General features: G+C 42.6%; 2 protein-coding genes across 3 annotated transcripts; one reads left to right on the top strand and one right to left on the bottom strand.

Moving 5' to 3' along the window:
* hspa12b (heat shock protein family A (Hsp70) member 12B) lies at window positions 1–19,454 on the top strand. Of its 2 annotated transcripts, XM_086165229.1 has the most exons (14): window positions 1–294; window positions 3,147–3,210; window positions 3,642–3,724; window positions 4,404–4,528; window positions 4,633–4,819; window positions 5,132–5,236; window positions 5,761–5,877; window positions 8,168–8,345; window positions 11,633–11,719; window positions 12,994–13,098; window positions 15,291–15,549; window positions 15,688–15,791; window positions 17,246–17,436; window positions 17,627–19,454. In XM_086165229.1, exons 2-14 carry the CDS (start codon window positions 3,165–3,167, stop codon window positions 18,092–18,094), a joined length of 2,055 nt encoding a protein of 684 aa, XP_086021355.1. In that variant the 5' UTR covers window positions 1–294; window positions 3,147–3,164; the 3' UTR covers window positions 18,095–19,454. The 2 variants fall into 2 exon arrangements, with proteins under 2 accessions (XP_086021355.1, XP_086021356.1); XM_086165230.1 differs by lacking the exon at window positions 5,761–5,877.
* Window positions 19,403–24,159, bottom strand: cct7 (chaperonin containing TCP1, subunit 7 (eta)). The gene is made up of 12 exons (XM_086165231.1): window positions 24,104–24,159; window positions 22,968–23,051; window positions 22,822–22,891; window positions 22,637–22,743; window positions 22,318–22,496; window positions 22,061–22,232; window positions 21,807–21,971; window positions 21,525–21,713; window positions 21,120–21,217; window positions 20,903–21,035; window positions 20,286–20,492; window positions 19,403–20,188 (listed from the first exon to the last, which is right to left on the bottom strand). Exons 1-12 carry the CDS (start codon window positions 24,107–24,109, stop codon window positions 19,958–19,960), a joined length of 1,641 nt encoding a protein of 546 aa, XP_086021357.1. The 5' UTR covers window positions 24,110–24,159; the 3' UTR covers window positions 19,403–19,957.
* Window positions 24,160–24,887: the final 728 nt, after the last annotated feature.

Below are 24,887 nucleotides of genomic sequence, written 5' to 3'. Positions count from 1 at the left end.
AGTGCAGGGTGGAGTGAGAGCGAAGGAGAGAGGGGTTGAGCTCAGCTGCAGAGTTTTTCCTCAGGAAAAAAAAAAACAGGGATTTTTCCTAAAAGAACCAAAGACAAAAGTGCAGTTAATTTCTTCTCCGGACGCTCCTGAGCGGGCGCACTCCTGCTGACAGGATCCGCCTGTTAGCCAGCGTCTTTACAACTTCAACATAAGATTCCAAGAAGAAGCATCCTTGTTCTTTGGTTCAGCCAGGAGTGGGACAAGGAGGGACAAAAGTACAGTGTTGCAGTGGGACTGAAAGAGGTAAGTTCACATTTACCATTGCCATAGAAACCTGTCTTCAGATGTCGCATTTGACCCTCAATCAGTTGTCAAGTAGTTCTGATGGATTCAAACATCTATAAAAGTGAGGTAAAGTGATTATTTAGCCATAATGCTTTGCAGGGATCCCCCCTGCAAAAAATCCCACTCTGGTTCTACACTTTAAGTCGGTATAAAAATGTTATTTTCCATATTATTCAAGGTTCTCTGTTAAAAAAAAACTAACAAATGCATTATGTTTCTCACCTGGGGATCATTTTAAGTCATGACAACCATAATTGTGAATGGAAAACAAAAAGTGCAAAACCTTCCCAGGACATGATGAATGTAAACCAGTCAAGTTGAATTAAAATGTAAAAGTATTTAAATCTGATATGACATGTGGCCAGATAGCACCTGCATGTATTTGGATTTTGCAAATAAATGCATGATGACAAACAAACATTCAAAAAAAATCTTTTTTTGCCAAATGTGTATTGAACATAAAGTACAGTACCACCTGCCAGTAATGTATAGCCTCCTCTCGAGGGAATTAAAGTCGATGATCTCCTGCTTGAAATATGCAAATGGAGATTTCTCTGATTTTATCGCCAAATATCAAGAGCAAGAGGAGGAAGGCCAGTGACACATGTACCAAACATGCATTACAGTCATATGTTTCAGGCAAATGCTTGTGTAAATGCATGCAGATGTCCGTGAATAAAGGATGTCAAGCAAAGTTATTGCACACACGCACACATGCAAGTACACACAACGGCACAAAGGAACATTTAAAGCGCCACATTTGTTTCATTTGACTCTTTTGATTTCTAATGCAATCAATGACTCCCATGCGAAAGACAAAGACACAGAGCAGATTCGAGCACAGGGTGATACCATCTCTGCACAGGCTTCTCATTAATGAGGATTGTGCAAACAAACACTCCTTGGTTAAATTTTTTTAACCACTCACAGACTTTCACTATTCCTTTTTTTTACTCACCAAAATGTACACAAGCGAATATTAAATCTGGCAGTGATTACCAATCGACTAACATTCATCACCCCAGCTTCCATCTGTTCGACCCAGAGAATTCACGTTGTTTTGGTAAAAAGAAATGTAAAAAAAAAACACAAAAAAAAACTCCAGCCCATGAATTGAAACTTCCAAGTTTTATTATTCGTCTGGTCCTCAGAGCAGCTGGTGCAAATGTAAAGCGTGACAGTCACAGGGAAAGGAGGCCTGGGGTGTGTCCCGCTCCCCTCCACGGTCACCTTCCCATCTTTTTCTGGTGCACTGATTTTTCTGCATGAATTTCAAGGCGCGTCTCCCGGAGTGAAACACATATGTATTATTTTTTTGATGACTTATGGCTGGTTTTCAAGCATTGAATATAACCAGGAAAACTGAATGAGCAAACAAGAGCACGGATTTGTTCACGGCTAATTTTTCCTCGTCATGATTTGCATCTCAGCCCTTGTTTTTCTATATTGTGAAATTTAAAACCCTTAATGTTGCAGGACGGTGCAGTGGTTAGCACTTCTGCCTCACAGCAAGGAGGTCCTTGGTTTGATTCCGACAGGGCCTTTCTGTATGCAATTTGTATGTTCTCCCTGTGTCTTTGTGGGTTCTCTGGTTAATTGGAGACCCTGAATTGCCCAGACGTATGAACAAGAGTGAATGATTTAATGTCTCTTTATTATGGGAGAAATTGTAAATGGATGGTTGTTTGTCTCTGTATGCTGAGTGAGAGAGTGAGTGGTGGTCTCTATGTGTGAAGGGTCATATGTTGTCTAAGTCAGTTTTCCAGGTTTTTCAAACAACGCAAAAATTGAACTATGTGTTGAATAAATAACAACAACAACAACAACAATAATAATAATAATAATAATAATAATACATTTTATTTAGGCACAACACAACTTACACGTCACTCAAGGACACCATATAGGCATATACATATACACCAAATATACATTTAAATGAAAAACACAAAAATTAAAACAATAACAGTTATAAAGTGGTAACAATGAAAACTAAAAGTAAGAGAGCAGCTGGCATCAGTTGGAATAAGTCGCTTTAAACAGATGGGAAAGGAGTTGATTTAGGAGTTGGAGTTGATTAAGGCAATCAAAAAATGAATTATTTTAAGAAAGTGACGATATGTGCCTGTCTGATTGACTGGCAGCCGGTCAAGGGTGAAGTCCTTCCCTCGTCCAACTACAGCTGGAATCGGCTCCAGCACTCCTAGTGGAGGATTAAATGGTATAGATAGTGAATGAATGAATGAATGCATGAATGAATGAACCTTGCATGTGGTCAAAAGTTTCATGAAATTTCAGCCTAAGTGATGATCATCTTTTGTGAAACCTTACGTTTTTGGTTTAGTTGCATAAATTTGAGTGACGGCCACATCGCACGACTATGTAGCTGGATCAGACCTGGGCATTTTGTGGCCCATTTTGCTTTTTTATCCGGCCTGCCAAACTACTTTCCATGAATATTTTATTATTTGTAATCAATATTAGATTTAGAAACTCCTTATTTTTTCCTTTTGTTTCATTTTTTATGGATGATTAAATACCAAATAATGTTGGTACATTTATATGATAATGAATTATTTTAAAGTTGAATCAAAATGTCAAAAAAATGTAAATATTTAAACTGCAATTTTCATTTTGCTCAATTTACGTGATACCTAGTTGGCCCGCGCATAAAAATTAAATAAGAAATGTGGCCCGCCAGCCAAAATAATTCCCTGCCCCTGAGCTAGATATTACAATGCAGCACTAATAGTCACAACATTGATTCTTAAGCTATATTCACAATTTTTTAACAACTCTCTGCTCTACAGACCCTGGCTCCTGTAAAGATGGCTGACATGGTGCAGGCAGACCTCAATAGCCTGCAGGTACCAGGTGAGTCCCCCTTACGGTAAATAACCATAGCAACGGAGACCTTATGACTGATCCAGGTCTCTTTATCTTTTGCAGTATGAACACACTGACCTCTCCATGTCCCTCTCCCACTTAGGAATTCAACTCACGTCACATTCCGCTCATTCCTGTTTATAATCGTTCAATCTCATGTTTTAGAAATCTCACACCCCAAAATGCACTAATGTTGAAGAAAGTGTATTTTACATGTATGTTATTATGGAACCTGCTATTTCCTCGTGATAAGAGTTTCCTACGTCTGCATATCACCTCAAATGCTTTTTTGGCATTTCTCTTCATTTTCCAGGGGAGGACGTGTGGCCGTTTTCCAACATAATCATGTTTAAATAGTTTACGTGCCCTCCACTCGGCGTTTTATGTCGGTTAAATGTTGCTTTTGATTTATTTCCCAGGTGATGATTTATCTGCGCCATCTTCACCAGCCACTTCTAGGAATGACTGCAGTATCACTCCCCTTACACCTTCACCCTCACCGGTAACTCGCAACACACACACACACAAACACACACACCACAGACACTACTACACACCCTTTCCTCTTGTACTTATCTTTCTTTATATAGAGCTGCTGAACAGGCTCTTTAAACCCACATCCACTCCAGAAGTGTTATTAGTGGTTTATAATGACGATTTGACTCATGACTGGGAGTGAGGAGCACACTTCAAGTAGGAACCCAACAGCTACAAGATTAGCTACAATAAAAAGGCAAAGTGGTTATTTTCCCAACTAATAAAGAAAAACTTGGAGTACAGAAGTCCAGAAGTAAAATGCTCACCAGAAGCATCCGCTTCATAACTTAAGCAAAAATAAGACTCCAAGATTGCAGTCATTCACACGTTAATTTATAAATGGACCATTCTATGGTACATAGATTGTAATGCAAGTGTTATGAAGTGTGGGAAAAAGGACCATTTCTCATATACTGTATAAAGTGTATGCAGACCAAAGCATATTAAGGCTTAAGGTCACATACAATGGCGGCATGAAAATGCTTCGTATCTGGCTTATTAATTGTTAAATATGGGCAAAGATAGTATACAGCACTATTAATTGTTTAATAAAAACAGAAATGCAGGAGAATAAGCAGTAAATAAAATGATGATATGTTGTGCAAAGCTTTCACACACACTCTTACATTCTGTGTGTCCCTCAGAGGGTGGATGTCAGGCCCAGGATGGCCTGTCCCTTCTCAGTTGTCGTGGCGATAGACTTTGGGACGACCTCCAGCGGCTACGCTTTCAGCTTTACACAGGACTCAGAAGCCATACACGTGATGAAGTAAGCGTGTGTGTGTGTTTGTGTGTGTTTTCTACCCACGCAGGGTTATTAAATCGGTTTTAATTTTTGCATTCATTTCTAACATCCATGTCTGTTCCACGCAGGCGCTGGGAAGGTGGAGACCCCGGTGTAGCCAATCAGAAGAGTCCTACATGTCTCCTCCTGACTCCTGATTTACGGTTCCACAGTTTTGGCTTTGCAGCACGGGACTTCTACCACGACCTCGATCCAGAGGAGGCCAGACACTGGCTCTACTTTGATAAATTCAAGATGAAGATCCACAGTACCAGCGTAAGAGCGCGTGGCCCTCAGAACATCGAGACGCGAAGATGATGATGTCATCATTAGTGATGTCATTAACTTTCACCACTTGATAGCTTTTCTGACTTCGAATTTTACAATAAGAGGTGGATTCAATTTGAGCTCATACCCGAAAAGCAAGTTTTATCAATTGACATTATGGAAAGTGTAAGACGCTTGGAGCTTCAACAAGAACATCTAATTCCGTCCATGATTTTTGGTCTCAAAGCTAAAATAGCAACACGAGAAAAATTGTCCCATCTTGTGAGATTGTTAAAGCATTCCTGTCTGTGTTTGACACAGGATCTCACCATGGAGACCGAACTGGAGGCCGTCAACGGTCGAAGGGTCCGCGCCATTGAGGTGTTCGCTCACGCCCTGCGATTCTTCAGGGAGCACGCGCTGAAGGTACATTTGAAAGGCCTTACTTGAATGACAACATCATGGTGCCTTTTAGGTTCTTATTATACACTTGGTATAACATTATACAGGAAGGTATAAAGGTATGCGCTTTTGTCTTTGAAGAGAAGATGATTTTGCCTCTCGTCTTACTGGCTTCATCTTCTGATCGGTCAACGTTATCCCATAATATGCGACGATGGACTGTGTCGGCTTAACATTTGTTTACCATGGCAAAAAAAGCATGCGGCATAGACATAATTTATTTTCGCGCTGCCATCTGTAGACTCCTTGTCTCACCACGACGTAAAATAAACCTCAACTACATGGTTTCGTTGTTGCAAACCCACAAACTGTTATTTAAATAAAATAACTCTTTTGCTGTCCCTGCCAAAGCCTGAACAGAAGTGGCAGTCGGCTGGATTAAAAAAAAAAAAAAAAAAAAAAAGGGAGCGATGGAACATTTCAAACGTGAAATCTTATAAAGTTATTTACATGAAAGCACCAAGATGTTGCGTTGGGTCGCGCCACAGGAGGTGAAGGACCAGTCGTCATCGGTTCTGGAAGGGGAGGAGATCAGATGGGTGATCACCGTCCCTGCTGTGTGGAGACAGCCTGCCAAGCAGTTCATGAGAGAGGCTGCATACCTGGTGAGACTAATGAGAAGGCCACTTGCTGTCTGTCATCGATCTGAATCATTGATTTCAAATCTAAATGACGATTATCTCAGGACCGGATGACAACACAAGCAATATGCACCCGTGTCATGATCGCCAGAGGGAATATCAGTCATTTTCTCATCCACCTGGTATGAGCAAAAACTTTCAATGCTGGTGTACAATTAGGGAGTTATATCACCCGCAAGGATCCTGAGTAAAGATAAAAATCTGTGAAAAGGCATGTAAATCAGCATAAATCTTTGAGAAAACCTATTGAAAGGTCCTTTACTCCGTGGCAGATATTTCTGTGATTTTCCCAACTTGGGATCAAAAACCAGATGTCATGAAGCAGAGGATAAGTTAGTTTGTGCGTATGTGTGCGTGTGTGTGTGTGTGTGTGTGTGTGTGGTTGTGTGTGTGCGTGTGTGTGTGTGTGTGTGTGTGTGTGTGTGTGACACACACAGAAAGGAGAGAAAGAACATTGAGATGGAGAGAAAAGCAGTGTATGATAGAGATAAAGGCTGCCTGATTGATTTTCCCCAGCATAGAAGATCGCTGCACAAATCTCCTGCCACACACACACAAACATGCACACACACACACACACACACACACACGCACACACGCACAAATAGTCAAACAACTGTGTTTTCCAACAACTAGGGAACAGTAAAGCAGCAGGGGGTCCTATCATATTGTACATCACTGGGAATAAAGGGATCTGTTCGTGCATGCGGACATGCGTGCATGCGTGGGTGCGCACGTGAGGGCTTATGTGTGTGTGCGTCTGTCTAATTGTTCAAACACATGCAGTAGAGGAGGGAAAGACCGTGTAACCTTTTATTCTAAATGTCACGCTTCCCTTATTCTCCTTATCGGTTGAATGCTCATAGAATTGCACACGCACACAATCCATCAACCGTGCACAAACACACCAAAGGCATGCACACATCTTAACCTGACCTTCAACCAATGGTCATTGTAAAAAATGATTCATTTACAATATGCAGATCTGCCTTAGCCCTGAAAGGAGGATAAATTCCTACATTGCAAGAAGTCGCTTCACTCACAGACACATGGGTCAGTTTGTTAACTATCATCTGCTACATCCCATTTAATCATTGGAGTAATGGCAAAGTGGACACACACACACACACACACACACACAGACACACATATGCACACATACTGTATATACACACCATGTGTTGGCTGGTTGGCTCGAGGTTGTCGGGTGTGTGTGCTTCCTGCAAAGGGATGATGTCATCAGGCGTGAACAATGAGAGAGACCGGCATACAAACACAGGAAGTCGGGACCAGAACCCCACCCAAACCCCGGCACAGATTCATACACACACACACACATACACACACACATCACTGACACTAAGCTCCACTTCCAATACGCAGGGACCAACGCACACTCTCCTCCGTCCTGTATCCCAACAGAATAGCTCTACTGTCAGTGTCGCTCCGCTCTTCAACCTTTTAGCCTGTGTTTATCTTCCTTCCACTATGTTTATGTTGTACAGCTGTCCTCCAGCATGCATGTGTGCGTGTGCGTGTGCATGGGTGTGCGTGCGTTAGCGTTTGTGTGTGTATGTTTTGCCCGCTTCTATACAGTTCTTTTTTCTTTATTTCTCTTTGTTGCTCAACAAAATATCACAAATACATTTGTGTGAAGTCTCATTTTTTTTATTATTTTGAAATAGATTTTTATAAAAATCTGAAAGTTTTTTTTTTCAATTTTCAGATAACAAATTAAACAATGATCTGAAAGGGCTTATTTGATATCATTTATAAAATGTGAATGACTTTATATTCAACTCAATTCATGGTACATGTGCATGTAAAAAGAAGATTTTGAGCAGTTCAATTAGAATTCAAGCCTGACATTTTGATTCTTTTTCCCCAAAATACTTCCACCACCACTGTGTAAGTAGACATGTATAATGTGCTCCACACTATATTCTGTGTGTCCACAACAGTCCAGAATATAAGATTGTCTGAAAGCCTCAGCTGGCTACCGGAGGCCAAGTCTTCTCAGTTAAGTATGAAAATAGCTGTTTTGGAATGATGGCAGAGAAAAGAGTGCTCAGGTTAGAATTCCAGGGACAAGGGGATTATTCTGTATTGAGGTAGTCAGGTTTTTACAACTCTCTAAGACTAAGCTTGATATCTTATTTTTATGTGTGCATGAAAGACTTGCAACTTTCATCAGAAAATAATGTTCTCCATTTGCGTACGTCTGTCCCTGCTTCTTTGTCCCATCTGCCTGCAGGCCGGTCTGATATCCCCTGACTGTCCAGAGCAGCTCCTCATCGCTCTCGAACCAGAGGCAGCATCCATTTACTGCCGGAAGCTCCGCCTTCACCAGGTGATTGACCTGAGCCTCCAGCCAATCACAAATGGCTTGGATATGGATGGATCCCGCCCCTTCGATTCCAGCTTCAGGCAAGGTAGAACAGGCGGAAGGAGCGTGTGTGTGTGTGTGTGTGTGTGTGTGTGTGTGTGTGTGTGTTGTCATGTAACCTTTGTCATTAAAACAAGTTAGAGACCACACTGCGTTCCCAGAAACAGTTGTTCCTCGAATTCATGTGGGAATTGTGGCCTTTACAAGGGTTTTGTGTGTTTTGGGGGGTAAGAAGAGCACTTGGGTAAAGACTTCAGATATTTCTGTGGCTTTGCTTCAGAGCAAATTTGTGTGTGTGTGTGTGTGTGTGTGTGTGTGTGTGTGTGTGAGGGAAGCTGTGTCGAAACAGACCACAAAAGTCCAAAGATGAGTGGAGAAAGCAATCAGGCTAAACAACTAAGAGCAATTAGCTGTGTATTATTAAGCAAACGAGTCCTACGGTGGTTTTTCCGGTTGCCAGTGGTGAGTATTACAAGCAATGCATCGACAGGAAGATATTTCATATTTCAACAGGTATTGCAACACACCAACATGCAATACATCTGTTATTAAAGTTTACAGAGGGCTTTTAAACAACCAGGATTCACTTTTCTACTAATAGTACATATGTGAGGTGACTGTGAGGATGACGTTTTGTTGTCAATTCACAAAACTAATTCACGCCTTCTGTCCCACTCAGATGGTCATATTACCATGTTGTAACCAAAGATAGTCAGCTTGTGTGACCGCTATCTTGCAATGCGACCGCTGACACCGCCAAAACTGACGAATGGACCAACTGAAAATGCAGCAAGCCTTAACAACCGCATGTTCAGCGACCAAGAGGTTGATTTATATGCTAGTCATCCATCCTCGTCCTCCTCTTCCTCCTTCTCTTTCCATCATGAAAACAAATGTGATCATCACATTTAGACAGCTGACAGAAGTCAACCGTGTATTATTGTCTCACGCTGTTGCCAGGGATTCTTGTGTGTTCCCACGCACACACAAACTAGGGTAGAGAGAAATGGTGTTGATTGTTTTTCTCTCCCCGGGAAAATGATTGACACATAGCTCAGAATGTGTCATCCAAAATCCCCCCGTTCCGATTCCATGTCCCGTCAGTGACATGCACTTTCACATACATAGCTCATACACTGAGGCGCACACACACTGGACGCAGGATATTGTAATTGGAACAAGGTGCAGTGAGACTATGATCTCACCCCCTCCTGCGCCGTGACTCTCTCTCCTTCACCGACTTTCATTTTTTCTACCCCTGTTCTTCCCGCTGTTTATACTCCGGCCGTCTCTCCGCGCTGGTGTACGCTCTGAGGCCCACCCACCACACAGGGAGAAATAATTGCATGCACACACACACACACACACACACACACACATAGGCAAACACACAGGCATTCCTGGATTTTACTATCTTTAGCTTTTCTTTAACCTTATTTTGTCTCCAAAGACAGCAGTGGGGAGTCATTAACACACACACACTCACACACACACATTTTTTTTTCTGCTGTTTCATCGTTTGTGTGTGTTCATCGCTGCAAATCGTTTCCAGACCCGAGTTGGACTCATACACAAACTCACACACGCGGTTGAAATCAAGGGGGCTGTATGATTGTGGTGTTTTTTGTTCAGCATCATTTACAATGTACACACACCCACACACACACACAAACACACACACACACACACAGACCTAAATCCATTACCTCTTGCGTCACTCAGCGCTCTGAAAATAATTGCAAAAGACTTGCTTTCTAGATCCCGTAGGTTTTTTTAAGTAAAAAAGTCTGTTCTTGGACTCATAATAATCTGATAACAATGTTCTTATCCTTCCACACATCTACTTCCTCCGTCTCTCGTTTTTTTGGCCAGTAAGGCATGTGGCGTTCAAGGGAACTTGGTTAAAACTCTTAATCTACGCAGGAGAACTAAATTCATCAAACGACAGATATATTAGAATTTAGATTTCCCCCCCACACCTCTTTAATATTTGGCCATTCATCTTGAATTTTGGACCCTAATGTCTCTTTTTGTGACTCCCTCCTCCACGTTTCTTCTCAGTCAAACTACCTGTTGTCTGTTTCTACATCGGTTGCATTTGAGCAGGTCTGCTTTTCTTGGCCCGCGTGTCAAGAGCGAGCAGAAAGATGTTGACATGTTTGAGATTCGCCCATCTTATCTTGTAACAACGTCAAACAACGCACATGTGTTTTTGTAAAAAACAGATTACTCGGTTGTTACTTGTCAAATCTTTTCAGGTAATGAATCCTTTTTTTATCTTAACTAACCAGTAAGTATTTAATTTAGACTGCAACAGGCTCCTTGGAGTGCAGTTTCATTGGTCATTGGCTGGAGGGTCTTCGCCGCGGTGTGTGCGAGAAGACAAAAGAGGTGGAGCACAGGAAAGGCAGTGTTAGGTGGTGAAAGGCGTTGATGGCTTTCAGGGCCCCACGGATTCATAAAAGCCCCAGCGAATAACTTTATTTAAAAGCGGGGGGTGTTGGAGAATTTTCTGCCGGGGCCCCTGGTGTCCCCTGCTTTGCCCCAAACCTGGAGACAGATGTATGAGGGCTTCATTTCTGTTTAATCCCCAGAAGCAATGTGAGAATTACCTCGTATTGTTTATTTACAAGACTGGACCGAAGCCCGAAAAACCCAAATTTTCTCAAACTGGTATATTTGTCGTATTGGCCTTTACTCGAATTACATCAGCGGGCAAAATAACTTCTCAGAACACCGAGCCTGGGAACAGAGTCCTAAAATTTTGCCTCTAGGTCTTAAGAGATGTAACATATCCAGAGACGGCATATAAATCATCCTCAAGGCCACTCCATTTTAAGATATAGAGAGTTTGAGCTGAAAAAGTTAGTTTGTTGATTTTCGGTTTTGGCTCATTCATAAAACCAACCCGTAATCGCAACATGTTCCCTTCTGCAACATTTCATTTATCCAAAATATGTGAAAGGTGATATTGCTCAAGCAAGACCATCAGCAGGCCCTTGGACAGTTAGAAGAAGTTGGAACTTACTTACCTTCATCAAAAGCCTCCAATGACTGTCAGACCCACAAGTTCTATATAATTGACAGCATAAGATAAGCGTCTCTACTAAAATGTATGTGTTTATAATTGTACAATGCTAAAAGAGAACAATCGATGGAAAATCAGTCTAAAATAATGACTTTTGGTGCCTGTCTTTACTTAGTTGTATGTGTGTGTGTGTGTGTGTGTGTGTGTGTGTGTGTGGGTGTGGGTGTGTGTGTATGTGTGTGTGTGTGTGTGTGTGTGTGTGTGTGTGTGGGTGTGTGTGTGCATGCGTGCGTTTGCATTTGCAGCACGGGAGCAGTTGAGGAGATCCAGACACAGCAGGACCTTCCTGGTAGAGAGTGGAACTGGAGAACTGTGGTCAGAACTGCAGACTGGTAAGAGTGTGTGTGTGTGTGTGTTTGTGTATGTGTGTGTGTGTGTGTGTGAGACAGATGGAGAGAGCCATCAATTCCAGAGATATTGATGAATTTGACCTTTGACCCCCGAGACAACGGGTGAGAGAATAAGTCCCACAACCCCTCCATCTGTTCCACTTTTCTCTTAATACCTCAAATTTTCTCCATTTGGCTCTTGTTCACTTCAGCCTGGTTTCTCATTAAAAAAAAACATGTTAATTTGAAAGTATGCAGAATTTAATAAAGTTCCTTTGACACTTTATTAAATAGGTCAGAGCCGCATTTCACATTAAATCCTCCAATTACGTTTTCTTCAAGAGGATACCCCATCTATGTGTGTCATAGTTTGTGCTGTTGATTTCATATATATATTATGGAAGGTGAATACAGGATTCTATATAACAAAAGTTATATAAAGATTTATGGATTCTTACTTTCTCATTTTCAGATAATCAATATCATGGCTTTTCATATTCCAGTCTGGCAACATTTTGCCCCAAATTAAAGTCACTCCCTTCGCCAGTTTCATGCACAGCTTTTTCTCTCTGGTGAGCCGTGACATGCCACGCGTCCCTGCTGACCTTTTCTACTCCTTTTCCTGTTCATACACACACACACACACACACACACACACACAGAGGAAGGATCCAGCCAGTGGGACAGCGTGCTACTCGTAGTGATTAAACCTGAAGAGCAGACGTTTCCTTCTCTCAAATTTTCTCTACATCCCTTTTAGAAGTTGGCTATTCCTCACTGCTTCTTTTGTTATCCCCCACTCCTAAAGTTATACATCTGTCTTCGGCGCTTGTTTTTTGGTGAGCTGAGCCTGAGCCAAAAGCAGCCCCTTATCACTGGTCGTATCATAAACACACACACACATACACACACACACATACACACATACACACACACACACACACACACGGGGAGGGCAATCACAAATGCTTGAAGGCTGTTTATGTTTGAGAGGCTGCTGATTGAAGCCCCTCATGGGCACACACACAAACACACACACATATACACACACACACACACATACACACATACACACAAACACAGATACATGCTGCTTAAAACATCTCACTGACATCCCATATTATCAGCAACAATTTCCTCCTGGAAAATTAAGGAAAGACATCATGTTCTCAGTGTATGTCAGATATTTCCTGGCCCTGCAGTCAAACAGAGAAGTTCGTCTAAATCCCCAGAGCTCATAAAATTCCCGGGTGTTTATTTGTTCCCTCTTCCTGCAGGGGACAGATATATCGTCGCTGACTGCGGCGGTGGAACCGTCGACCTGACCGTCCATCAGATCGAGCAGCCGCAGGGAACGCTCAAAGAACTCTACAAAGCTTCAGGTACGGATTTTTTCCACTTCCGCGAAGCTTTACGTAGCCTGAGCTGGTGTCATTTTAAATCATTTGCAGTGAAACCATCAACCATAGACAACTTCGGGTATCATATTCATTCATTTATTATCCACACCGCTTATCCTGCACTCAGGGTTGTGGGGGTGCTGGAGCGGTGAGGTTCACCCGGAGCCAGTCGCCAGGCCATCACAAGGCCACGTATAAAGACTTCTACCCATGTCATTCACATATATGGCCAATTTAGAGTCCTCAGATAACCTCCTACATGTTTTTAGACTGTGGGAGGAAACCGGAGAATGCAGTGCAACCCACGCAGACACGGGGAGAACATGGACATGAACCAGTGACCTTCGTCCTTCTTACTGTGAGGTCGAACCTCTAAGCCGTGTATAATAATGAGTTTCTCAAAATGCGCCACACTATTTGTCACTTATCCTATTCAGTTTCAAAACAATTCAATGGATTGACACAAAATATTGACATTGGTATTTACCCACTCAGGGTCACAATGGCAGATGCAAATTTTGGATAAAGCCCCCATGCCGGATGTAAAGCTATACCCTGAAGAACACCACCATGGTTGTGTGTGTGAGCGATCAGACTGGTAATGGATTGGGGGGGATGAAAAAAATTCTTGAGGAAAACCTGATATCAGTGTTGGATCAAGACCGGGGCTTCCAGCAGGGCAACGCTGGTGAAGCAACACTCCAGCGGTTAAAGAGGAAACGTTTCAATGTCTCGGAACGGCCCCGTCTAACCCTCTAACCCAGACCTCGAGGCAGTTAAGAATCTGTGGTACGACTTGAAGATCAGCTCTAAGGAGCAGTCTTGCCTGAGCCTGGGCAAAGATTCTCAGGTCTCCATGTGCCAAGCATTCAGGCATAACCTCAGGGAAATGCAGCTGATCGCTGTTGAGAAATGGCTCTGCACAGTATTGTAATTCAACAAGGCAACTCATATTTTATATTGTATTTAAATCACAACACAATTGTCTGATGGCGCTTTTCCATGGAGAGCAGGTCTAGACAACACTCTTTAAAATGATTGACGGAAACATAACAGTCCCTCCAGGAGCGACAGTGGCGATAGCGACGAGGAAACACTGGCAATTACTAGTGCAGGAACCTAGGACGGATCCCAGCTCAATGTGGGGCGGCATTCTGCCTCGACCAGTTGGAGTAGAGAGAATAAGAATAAGAATAAGAATAAGAATAAGAATAAGAATAAGAATAAGAATAAGAATTACTTTATTTCTTCCAAAGGAAATTGTGAAGTTTTTCTCAGAGAGAAGGACAGAGAGATGGAAAGATAGATAGAGAGATAGAAGTGTGATAGATACAGGGGGGAGTATGAGGATTGAGACAGACAGGCATAAATTAGCTGAAATGATAAATTAATATCTTTAATGGGGGAGAAGATGTGAACATGAAGGATGTGACTGCTCCCACTCATATTAAAACGGTATAAGCATTAAAGAAAGGAGGATATGCACACAAAGCTGAGAAACTACATCCAAATCAAAGGCATGCAATTTAAAACGCCATTTAGAAGAACAATATGGCAATATGGAAGAGAATGTTGTATGCAGTAATTATCAATATTAAAATAGATGGCAAAGGTGCCTGTGTGTTAAGTGTGGTAACACCTCCCAGACTTCACGTAATACTCGTTTATCTTGTTTATCGGTCACAAAAAGCACTTATTTGGGTTCGAGCTCATTTGCTATAATAAAGAACAGGCCATTTTTGCCTTGACAATAGAAATGTTCTTTGACGGACGCTTCACATGACAATTCCCGCCTGCGACCATACTTGCTATTATTTCTCCCTGTCTTGTAGAGCCACAAGGAACCAAACTCCAGGAAGAAGCAGGGGGACTTCAAATCAATCAATCAATAATCAAACTTGTAATTTAACAGCCGTCACTTTTGAAACCGTACAATCAGGCTGTAAGGATAGTAATTTTTTGTCCGTGTCACCGCGGACGTTTCAATAACCTGTTATTTGCTTCAGTCGCTGTCTGACGGTTTCGGCGCACGGTGAGCTAATCCTAGCATTGTAGTCAAACAAAAATACCAGCAGGCAGCGGACGAGGTCACGGTCCGCTTCTCAGATGGTATAAACACAAAAACGGCCAGATCCCCGACAGATTCCCGACTTCTGGTCTGGTCTGCGCCGCAGGTGGTCCGTACGGCGCCGTGGGTGTCGACCTCGCCTTCGAAGCCATGCTGTGCCAGATCTTCGGTGACGACTTCATCCAGAGCTTCAAAGCCAAAAGGCCGGCGGCCTGGGTGGACCTCACCATCGCCTTCGAGGCGAGGAAGCGGACGGCGGCGCCGGGCAGGGCCAACGCCCTCAACATTTCTCTGCCCTTTTCTTTCATCGACTACTATAAGAGACACAGGGGGCAGAGCGTGGAGGCCGCCCTGCGGAGGAGCAAGTAAGTGACGGCTGATGGACGAGTTTGTTGGTTTTATGTTTGCGAGAGGAGTGATACAGCACCGTGCAAGCGGCTTAATTACAAATTCTGTCCCTGTGTGCGTACGTGCGCACGTGTGTGTGTGTGCATGTGTGTCAGTATGAACATAGTAAAATGGTCATCGCAGGGAATGCTGCGACTCACCCAGGAGGCCATGAACGAGCTCTTCCAGCCCACTATTGTCAACATTGTCAAGCACATTGGTGAGTGATACGCAGACTCACACACACACACACACACACATATGCACATATCTAAAAATTAAGAAAATAAATCCAAACTAAATCACTCAAATATCAAATTATATAGAAATAGATTAATATATCAGTTTATCACATTAAAAACCGTGGCTTTACAGTATTGATGATCCCTTTCCCATATGGAAACATCTGGAAGCAATTAATAATCACAATAACTTGTGCAATTTTTGTGTTATTTCTTTACGGAAACTTCTTTTTAGATTTTGAGATTTTTTTTTTTAAGATTACATGTATTTCTTAAACATATAAAACATGTGATGCATCACATCATATACACTCGATATTCACTTCTTTATTACGTCAATGATATCGGGATCCATGACACCCCCGAGCTTAATTGTCACAGTAATGTCAATTCTCGAGTTCAGCATTAAAAATCTGGGAGGTTTCAGCAACCTTGCAATCCATTGGTTTACAAGAATGGCCAAAGTGGAATCATAAAAGATACTGGACTGGGGGCTGGTTAGGTCAAACCAGAGGTCAAACGCGTCTGACGTTCAGCAGAGTTGCTTTACAAAGCCTAAGAGGCCAATTCGTTTGCCATTCGGCTTCTTACACAACCAGGAGAATGAATATTCTCTATTTTCAATAACTCACATCCCAGTCCAAAATTCACATTGTTTTGCTCTGTGATTGGCTGTGGGAAAGAGCATGTTAACTCCATTTTTGCTCAGGTTGGTCGAGTACGCTGGGGTTACTGGAAAAGCTCCTGCAGTTTTGGAGCACAGCTGCCTTTTGCGGCTCAGGGGTGATGCCAAGGAGCCTGTAACTGTAAACCAAAAGTAAAATAATGACCTGAGAGAGGCTGAAAGACTGTGCAGAGGTGCAGGACTTGAAAACTGATCAAATACGCATGTTCTTTGCGCAGCTTCACGTCGCCGAGATGGAAACAGGGTTCGTTTTGATTCGTGGTCTTTTCACCTGGTGACTTCCACGAATTTCAGGGTCGGCCAAACTGCATCGTTCCAAGCCTGGGGTTTTTGCTTGCGCTCGCAGTAGGCTCTGACCATGTAAAAGGATAAACTAATTCAATGCTAAAAATGTGCATTCTTTTTCAACCACGATGAGGCCAAACAAAACAAACGCCGATCATAACGGCCTCTTTGACTCCATCTGCGAGACGACCGCCGAGTATTTGCTTTTTTTCCAGCCGTGGCAGAATGAAGCTGGCGAATGGAAGGTGTCTGGTTTCGATCAGGCACATTCCAGCTGTGTGTTGGATCCCCTCCCTCCCCCCCAAGGGATTTGTTTTGATGCATTTAGCCTTGCTGGATCACTATTAAACAAAACATCACTTAAAAGAGCTCCATTTAAGAAGTGCAAATAAGAAATTGTAAACGTCTCCTCCATCTCATTCTTCCATATTTTAATATTTTCATTTCAATTGCCCCCCGCAGAAGAGCTGATGGCCAAGCCCGAGGTGCGCGGGGTGCGTTTCCTCTTTCTCGTCGGCGGCTTCGCCGAGTCGCCCATGTTGCAGAGGGCGGTCCAGAAAGCTCTGGGTCGGCTGTGCCGCATCATCATCCCACATGACGTGGGTCTGACCATACTCAAGGGCGCCGTGCTGTTCGGGCTGGACCCCACGGTGGTGAGCAAAGACGACTGTCTCAATCCCCTGGTCTGCAAGAAGTCCAGTCCGATCCCTCAAGTCAGACTTGAATGACCGAAGAATGGATTTCATCTCATTGTTCTCCTTTTAATTGTTCGATGATCATCGGGTTTGATGCCTGCTCCTGATTTGCTGTAAAGGTGCGAGGTAATAATCTTTTACTCCACAGGTGAGAGTGCGGCGATGCCCCCTGACTTATGGCGTGGGGGTTCTGAACCGATTCGTGGAGGGACGCCATCCTCGGGACAAACTCCTCATCAAGGATGGACGCGAATGGTGCACCGACATCCTGGACCGCTTTGTTTCTGTGGACCAGTCGGTGGCTCTGGGTGAGGTGGTGAGGCGGAGCTACACCCCCGCTCGCTTGGGTCAACGCAAGATCATCATCAACATCTACTGCAGCACCACAGATGACATCACGTACATCTCTGATCCCGGGGTCAGGAAGTGCGGGACGATTATCCTAGACCTGCCGGAGGCGTTACCGCCACCGGGTGCGGTAGGAGGAGCAGGAGGCCCGGAGAGGAGAGAAATCAGAGCGACCATGCAGTTCGGAGATACGGAGATAAAGGTCACAGCTCTTGACATGATGTCCAACCGCTCTGTTCGGGCTTCCATAGACTTCCTCTCCAACTGAGGCGCATTGGGAACTGGAGAAACACGGGGAAAAAAAACTGATATAAGCGATGACCATTTTAGAAAAAGCGGTACTTCCGGAGAGTGGCCTCCATGTATTGTTTGTAATCTTGTTAAAAACTGACTAGTATATTTCTATGACCCCGGGGATTTTTCTGTACCATTTCTACCAACGGGTACGGGGATATTTTCATAGCTAAACGCCAGACCGTCTCACTTCAGACAAGTAAGGTGCCCTCTCTGCACAGGGCAAAAGGAATTAAACAAACTTTTTTCCTGTGAAGGCAATCTTTAGGAAACACATGAAATTCTTGTGTCACAAAAAAAAGGTATGGAACCCACGTCAAACTACCTGGACTGAGACTGTCAAATGTTCACCACTAAATATATATAATGCTTCTATTTTCCTGCTATCTCTCCATTTCTGTTTTTCCGACAATTTCTTCTTCTTAGCACTTGAATTAGAAGTTAATACTACCTGGGCTTTAATGTGAGAGTGCTCCCCTCATGGTTAAAGGGGTGAACCACCAGTTTGGAGAAGCTTTGGCTGCATGAAATGCATCAGACTGCTCAATGTGAGGAAATTTGACTTAAAAACGTGACAGGTGAGTAGAAGAATGTTCAGCATTTAAAATGCAAATCGCCCATTAATGTCTGAGCGACCACAGTGTGCAGTGAGAAGCAATGGAACCAGTTTCAGAGAGCCTTCCTGTGATGAAACTTGGACCTGCACAGGTTAAAAGGTTAGTGATTGGGTTGTAAAAAAAAAAATCATAATTTATTGTAAAGGGAAAGTTCAGAAGAAATTGTGAAGTGAGGCCAATACAAATGTCGCCTTTTTTAACCTCAGCTTTAGCTTTCATCATGAGTGCATGTATCTAACCTTGTAAACTGTGATTATCAAAATGTTTGTTCTCATGTTATTTTATATATGTAAAAGGAAAAATGAGTGTTCTGGAAATAAGATGTTGCTGGAGAGGAAGAGACCTCCTCCAAGTCTCGCTTTAGGGAAGGGAAAAGTCATTCCATTTGAAACTTCCACATCTGAGCAACTACCAGTGTAGAAGGGTGGATTATTGACAGAGGACAGAAGCGATATCCTTGATTTGTGACTCATCCCTGTAATTCCTAAAACCTGTGTTGGGGCATTTTCCCTTTGTAAATACTTTTTTATGACAACAGGGTCTTGAGATACAGAGTAGTTTTAATGACATTACCAGGTTCGCTATTGCTGTATGACATGTTTCGGGAAATGTAAATGGTTTGCAGTCGTCTGCAAGTGTTTGTACACAAATGAACAGTCAAAATGTTCAGCTGTGAATTTATTGTAAGAATGATCCAATAAATAAGTTCACACAGCACGACCAGTGGACGCTTCAGTGCTTTTTTTTCTCCATTAGGTATGTAGGAAAACACAGAACAGGATCTGAAATGACAGCAAGGCTTTATCACGTCAGCTTTTAAGAACTGGATCATGTTGGGCGCGAGTGATGAATCCAAACAAAGGGGGGCAGGGGTTGCTTTCACTAACATGTCAGTCAAGAGCGGCAGAGAGGCATAGTGCCGGATAGGTCAAATACAATGAAAAGTACACCTGCTGCTGGAACACAAGACCTTACAGGTTTAAAGATAACAGATTATTTCTGAAAAAGTCCAAATAGTCATGTCTTGGAATACTAAGCTGAACTTCCTCCTCAAACACCTGCCTTCTGTTACACGTTTGACTGGTTTCTGAACAGTCCACAATTTAAATCAAGCTACATTTCAACACAGTTGTTTTCTGCATTTCTGTTTAAATGCATCCTGGGTGTTACGATACAAATCCTTGTACATTCGGGTTTTAATGACAGTTTAGCATTTAGCTTTAATGGGCATGGGGTCTCCCACGGCCTCTGCCTCTGCCAGCGCCCCCTGGGGGACCGTCCACAGTGCTGCGGGGATTCTTGATGGTTTCATCCACCGACAGGATGAGGCAGGCTGCCTCCGAGGCTGCCGTCAAAGCGTTGATCCGCACAATTGACGGCTCCCAGACACAGGAGACGAAGTTGTCAGCAATATCCTCATTGTTGATGTCCACCCCGTACCACATTCCGCCCTGCAGCACAAGGTTGGTTCAATTTCGGATTAATACAACTTCAAAAATAAAGGTTCTCAACATGCTTTTGCAGCAATTACTCCAAGGGACTCTTTACCTGTGCGTGTTTGGCCCGCAGTTTGTTCAAGATGTTTGTAGCATCAAAGCCAGCGTTGTCACAAAGCTGCCTGGGGATGACCTCCAGTGCTTTTGCATATGCACCAATCAACAGCTGCTGCTTTCCAGGAATGGTCCTGGAATAGTCACGCAGATACTTGGACAGCTCCATCTCCAGAGCTCCACCGCCTGCCACAACGGAGTCATTCTGGAACGAAGTTTGACCAAATCAGCATAAAGATGCAAAGATAGGTCGGCAGCAGATCAGACTGGAATTACACCTATGACAGCTGTGTTTTTTTACATTACTTTACTTTCTATGTAACCAAAAAAATCCCTCAAGATGATATCAAGATATGTGTGAAAGGACTCCATGTTAATCCTGTGACTCATGAGACAGGAGATCTTGCAGGATTGAGAATCTGCTGAAATCAAAATCTGTTTTTTTTTGCCATATTTTGAGCATATATATGTACAACTGTCACCACTGACACTGCTTTTTGTCTATTCTTTAAAACTATTACTGTAGCAAGTAGCCAAAGTGACTGGACAACAATTACAAAATATTCACAGGTAATTGAAAACTTCTTGGTAAACAACTGTATAAAACAAGCTGACCTTTATGGCTCTGCGAACAATCATGATGGCATCATGCAGCGACCTCTCTGTCTCCTCTGTAAACTGTTCAGCTCCACCCCTCAGGATGATAGTGCAGGTCTTGGCCTTGGGACAGCCCTTAAAGAAGTTGTACCTACAAACATATTAATAGTCATTAATTATTCTCTGAGAAAGATGAGAGAAAAGCAGCAGATTATACATGACTCATCCTTCTGACCTTTCTCCCCCAACCTGGACTTCCTCAAAGAGTTCACAATGTCCCAGGACGTCATCTGTCATGGCACCCACTGAAGTCTGGATGGAGCCCCCACAGGCCTGGAGATCACATTAGAATCAATTTCTCCCTGTTCCTTTCCCATCAGCATCAAATCCCAGAATTATCTTCACATGTTTACCAGAAGACAAGGTCAAATAGAAATGTAGTCAAAACTGAATTCTGCTATATTATGCACAATGCTTGCATCAAGATTCTTATCATGGCCTGAGCATTTGGACAGGAAGAAAATGACATCAACAGTTTATTGATACATTTATCCGGGCCCTAAGGTCATTTTCAGTAATTCTGTAAAATACATGTTCAACATCAATAGAAGTTGTGACAACAGGTCATCAAGTCTCCTACCATCATGGTCCTCTTCAGGTCCTCCTCTTGAACCCGGCCAGCACAGAACAAGTCTCTGTCCGCAAAGTACTGGGTGGCCACATCTCCGATTGGTAACTTGGACAAAACCACCTTGGCTCCCGACTTGTAGATTTTCTCCAGTTTGTCATAAAGGATGTTCCATTCTGCGTCCACAATGGCCTGGTAGTCCTGCGGACAGAGGTGAATGACCAGGGATTAAGGTTTGAGAGAATTACAGAATACTTGAAGCACTTATCAATCCTGTTTTGGTGAACTTCGTACCTCCACAGACTTCATTCGTACTTCAGCATTATCCTTCTCAGCCTTCAGCTCCAGCTCAACATTGAGCAATGCAATCTTTGGATTCTCATAGCATTTAGGCTGCATCTCAAACCCAGCGTATGAGAAGGTCTTCTTGAATGCAACTCCAGAAATCAACTGGGAGTCCTTTATAAATGCAAAGCAACAACCAATATGTGAAAAAAAGAAACATTGAAAAACAAAGGAACATTTTTGGAACAAGGAAGAATTCCAACCTCAAGTGCTCCTCCTTGGACTTTCTTAATGCCGATCATCTTCAGAGACAGCAGCTCATCCAACGACATGACGGCATCCACTACCATCTTGGAGAAGAAATCCTTCTGACCTGCGATCAGCTTGGAGTTTAGCGCTGTGGCGGCGCACTTCTCCAACAGCTCCCTTTGCTCTCTAAGAGGGAAAAAGAATGATTAAATTAAGGATGTACGTGGAAAGCTATATGATGACAAAACAATCACATAACATTAACACTTACTGCTTGTCATCTTTCTTAACAGGAACAGCAATTTCCTTGATCTTGTTGACAGCAAGGCTGGTGGCTGTGCGGAATGCTCTAATGATGGTCTGAGGGTGGAGACCCTCCTCCACGTAAGCCTTCACTTGCTTCAGGAACTCTGCTGCCAGCAAAGTGACAGAGGTGGTGCCATCCCCAACCTGGAATATGTACAGGGCAAGAGAAACGTATGAAAACCTCTATTGATATTCTAACAGAGACCATTCTACTTGGTTTAATTCTGGAAACATACTCCCATTATTCAAAAAAAAAAAAAAAAAAATTCAAGAAAACATCTTACCTCAGCATCTTGGGATCGGCCAATGTCCACCAGGGTCTTGGCAGCAGGGTGGACAACATCCAGCAGCTTGAGTATAGTGGCTCCATCATTTGAGATTGTGGCTTTACCTGGGGAAAAAATGAATACATTTTAAATAAAGTGCTTAATAATCAATCCCATTCTGGACCACTCGCCTACTCCTTTACCTCTGCTGTCCACCATAAGTTTGTCCCTTCCTCGGGGGCCCAGGGTGGTCCTGACAGCCTCGGATATGACCTGGAAAATAAAAAATATAAAGCTTAACTATCATGCCACACACAGTAAAAATACAGTAAAGGACCAATTGACATACCTGGCAGGCATTTATGTTGCTTATGAGCTGAGGAATGCCCTGAGACGTGTCTGTCCCCTCCTTCAGCAGGATAACAGGTGTGGGCTGGTGGACAAAAGGAATGCAGTAGTAAATAAAAAGTAATCAAGTAATCTGGCCTCAAATGACCAATTATGTCACATACCCCTACTAAGAGTAATGCTTAGACATTATCACCATGTAAAGCACAAATGCCTTCGTTCTGCTCCTCCAGCAGTGAATTTGTGTGTTTTGACATAAAAGTAAGATGATGTGCAAACCTGTCAGGCTCTAAGGTGTGTGTTTGTGTGTGTGTATATATATATATATATATATATATATATATATATATATATATATATATACACATGTCCAATTTCACCAGATGTAGACACAGGCTCATCTTCTTTGACAGGTGAAGATGTTTTGTTTTAATGGAATGAATGATAAAAATCTGTTAACATCAAATTATTGATAACAATAGTGAGTACTATGCAGGTTGGACCATTGTGACGCTAAAAAGCACGCCAGAAACATATATTGCAATATTTCTGTGAACAGTGACTCAGTTAATTCCGTATGCAGGTTTCAATTCTTCATCAGATTAACAAGACCTTACTTTTTTAAAAATATTGAAATCTGAAAACATTCGCTATTTCATGGACTTGGGAGTTTATCGTCTCCTGGCGTCCGTTAAATGGTAAACTAACGACAGACTGTTAGCTTTGGTGCTGGATGACTACACTTTGCAGCTAACAACACTAAGAGGGGACACGGTGTAGCGGATTCGAGAACTAAATATTAATATAAGTAGTGATGCATATTAAAACGTAACTGTATGAAATAACTTATTATTTTGCACTTCAAAGTGACGAATATGAGGAAACAATAGCTAGAGTAGTGACAAGGAATCGCGGTTAGCATCGTATACGCCCATATGATGCCCTGCGATGCTAACAAAGTCTGCGTTGGGAATAAATATTTTTTAAAAATCTATCGGACAAAATACCAACTTCAAAAGATTACTAGGGAGTTGCGATTTCAGTGGGAGCTGATCCTGATATAATTCCTCGTTGCCAAACTTAGGGATGGACACGGATTGTATGTTTGAGTTTGTTGACGTAGGCTAGCACACTTACCATCATCTTTGCAGGTCCTTCGAGAAGCGTTGTACCGGCATCCTATCCCATAATGCTTTTCGAGGCAGAACATGGCAGCCGGTTTGTGGGGTACATTCAAAAACACGCAGCTTCGATTTTTAAACAACTTCAAATGTTGGGATTTTTGTTTGATTTCATCGTCACTTATTTACATTCCGATGAGGTGTGTTTCTCTGAAGAAATTAGGGTTGAACAGCGTTAGAAAATGAATATGGTGCCACTTTAATCTTATTCAGTCATGTGTGAACATAATAATTAATCGTAATAAATGTCTACGAGTCACGGATTAAAAGCCTTTAATGCTTCTTTTTGAGATGAAAAAATAAGTGCATAAAAATTAATGAAAATAAGCCTCTATTTTGATCTCAATACGCGTTTTTTGGGCATCAGTTTCAATTGCAAAACACGAGCTGTAGATGTACTGTTAGTTTGTGCGGGAGCATAGTGTTTGCTTGCTATCGCTCGGGGAAAAAAAGCATGAAAATGTTTATTTCTTTGGTCATTTGAAAAAATTGAGACAGAAAAGAAAATAGCTAAATTGTAAGATTTTTTTTCTGTTACATTGTAAGAAATACAGCGAATGAGACGAGGCGTTGGACGGGTGTCAATGGAATGTCACTTAGTTCAAGCGGCACCCGAATGCAGGTTGTTGATTGGCTCGAAATTACAAGTGTACTCGATGAATGTACCGGGAGCTGAATTGTGTGGGGTGACCCGCTCCACTGCTCCTTTCCATGAGCGTAAAAGCTCCCGCCCGTCCAGA

Source organism: Fistularia commersonii, chromosome 19 (genome assembly GCF_037954325.1).
Source record: "Fistularia commersonii isolate RoL2024-O1a breed Wild chromosome 19, RoL_Fcom_v1.0, whole genome shotgun sequence".
NCBI lineage: Eukaryota > Metazoa > Chordata > Actinopteri > Syngnathiformes > Fistulariidae > Fistularia > Fistularia commersonii.
Note: the sequence above shows the minus strand (reverse complement) of the source record. Positions and strands in the feature narration are given on the sequence as shown.

Coding starts and splice junctions, on each gene's coding strand:
- hspa12b (XM_086165229.1), top strand. CDS start 3,165: ATGGCTGACATGGTGCAGGCAGACCTCAATAGCCTGCAGGTACCAG. Junction 3,725..4,403: donor TTACACCTTCACCCTCACCG/GTAACTCGCAAC, acceptor TGTGTCCCTCAG/AGGGTGGATGTCAGGCCCAG. Junction 15,550..15,687: donor GCCGCCCTGCGGAGGAGCAA/GTAAGTGACGGC, acceptor CATGTGTGTCAG/TATGAACATAGTAAAATGGT.
- cct7 (XM_086165231.1), bottom strand. Junction 22,892..22,967: donor GCAACATAAATGCCTGCCAG/GTATGTCAATTG, acceptor TTTATTTTCCAG/GTCATATCCGAGGCTGTCAG. Junction 22,744..22,821: donor ACTTATGGTGGACAGCAGAG/GTAAAGGAGTAG, acceptor TTTTTTCCCCAG/GTAAAGCCACAATCTCAAAT.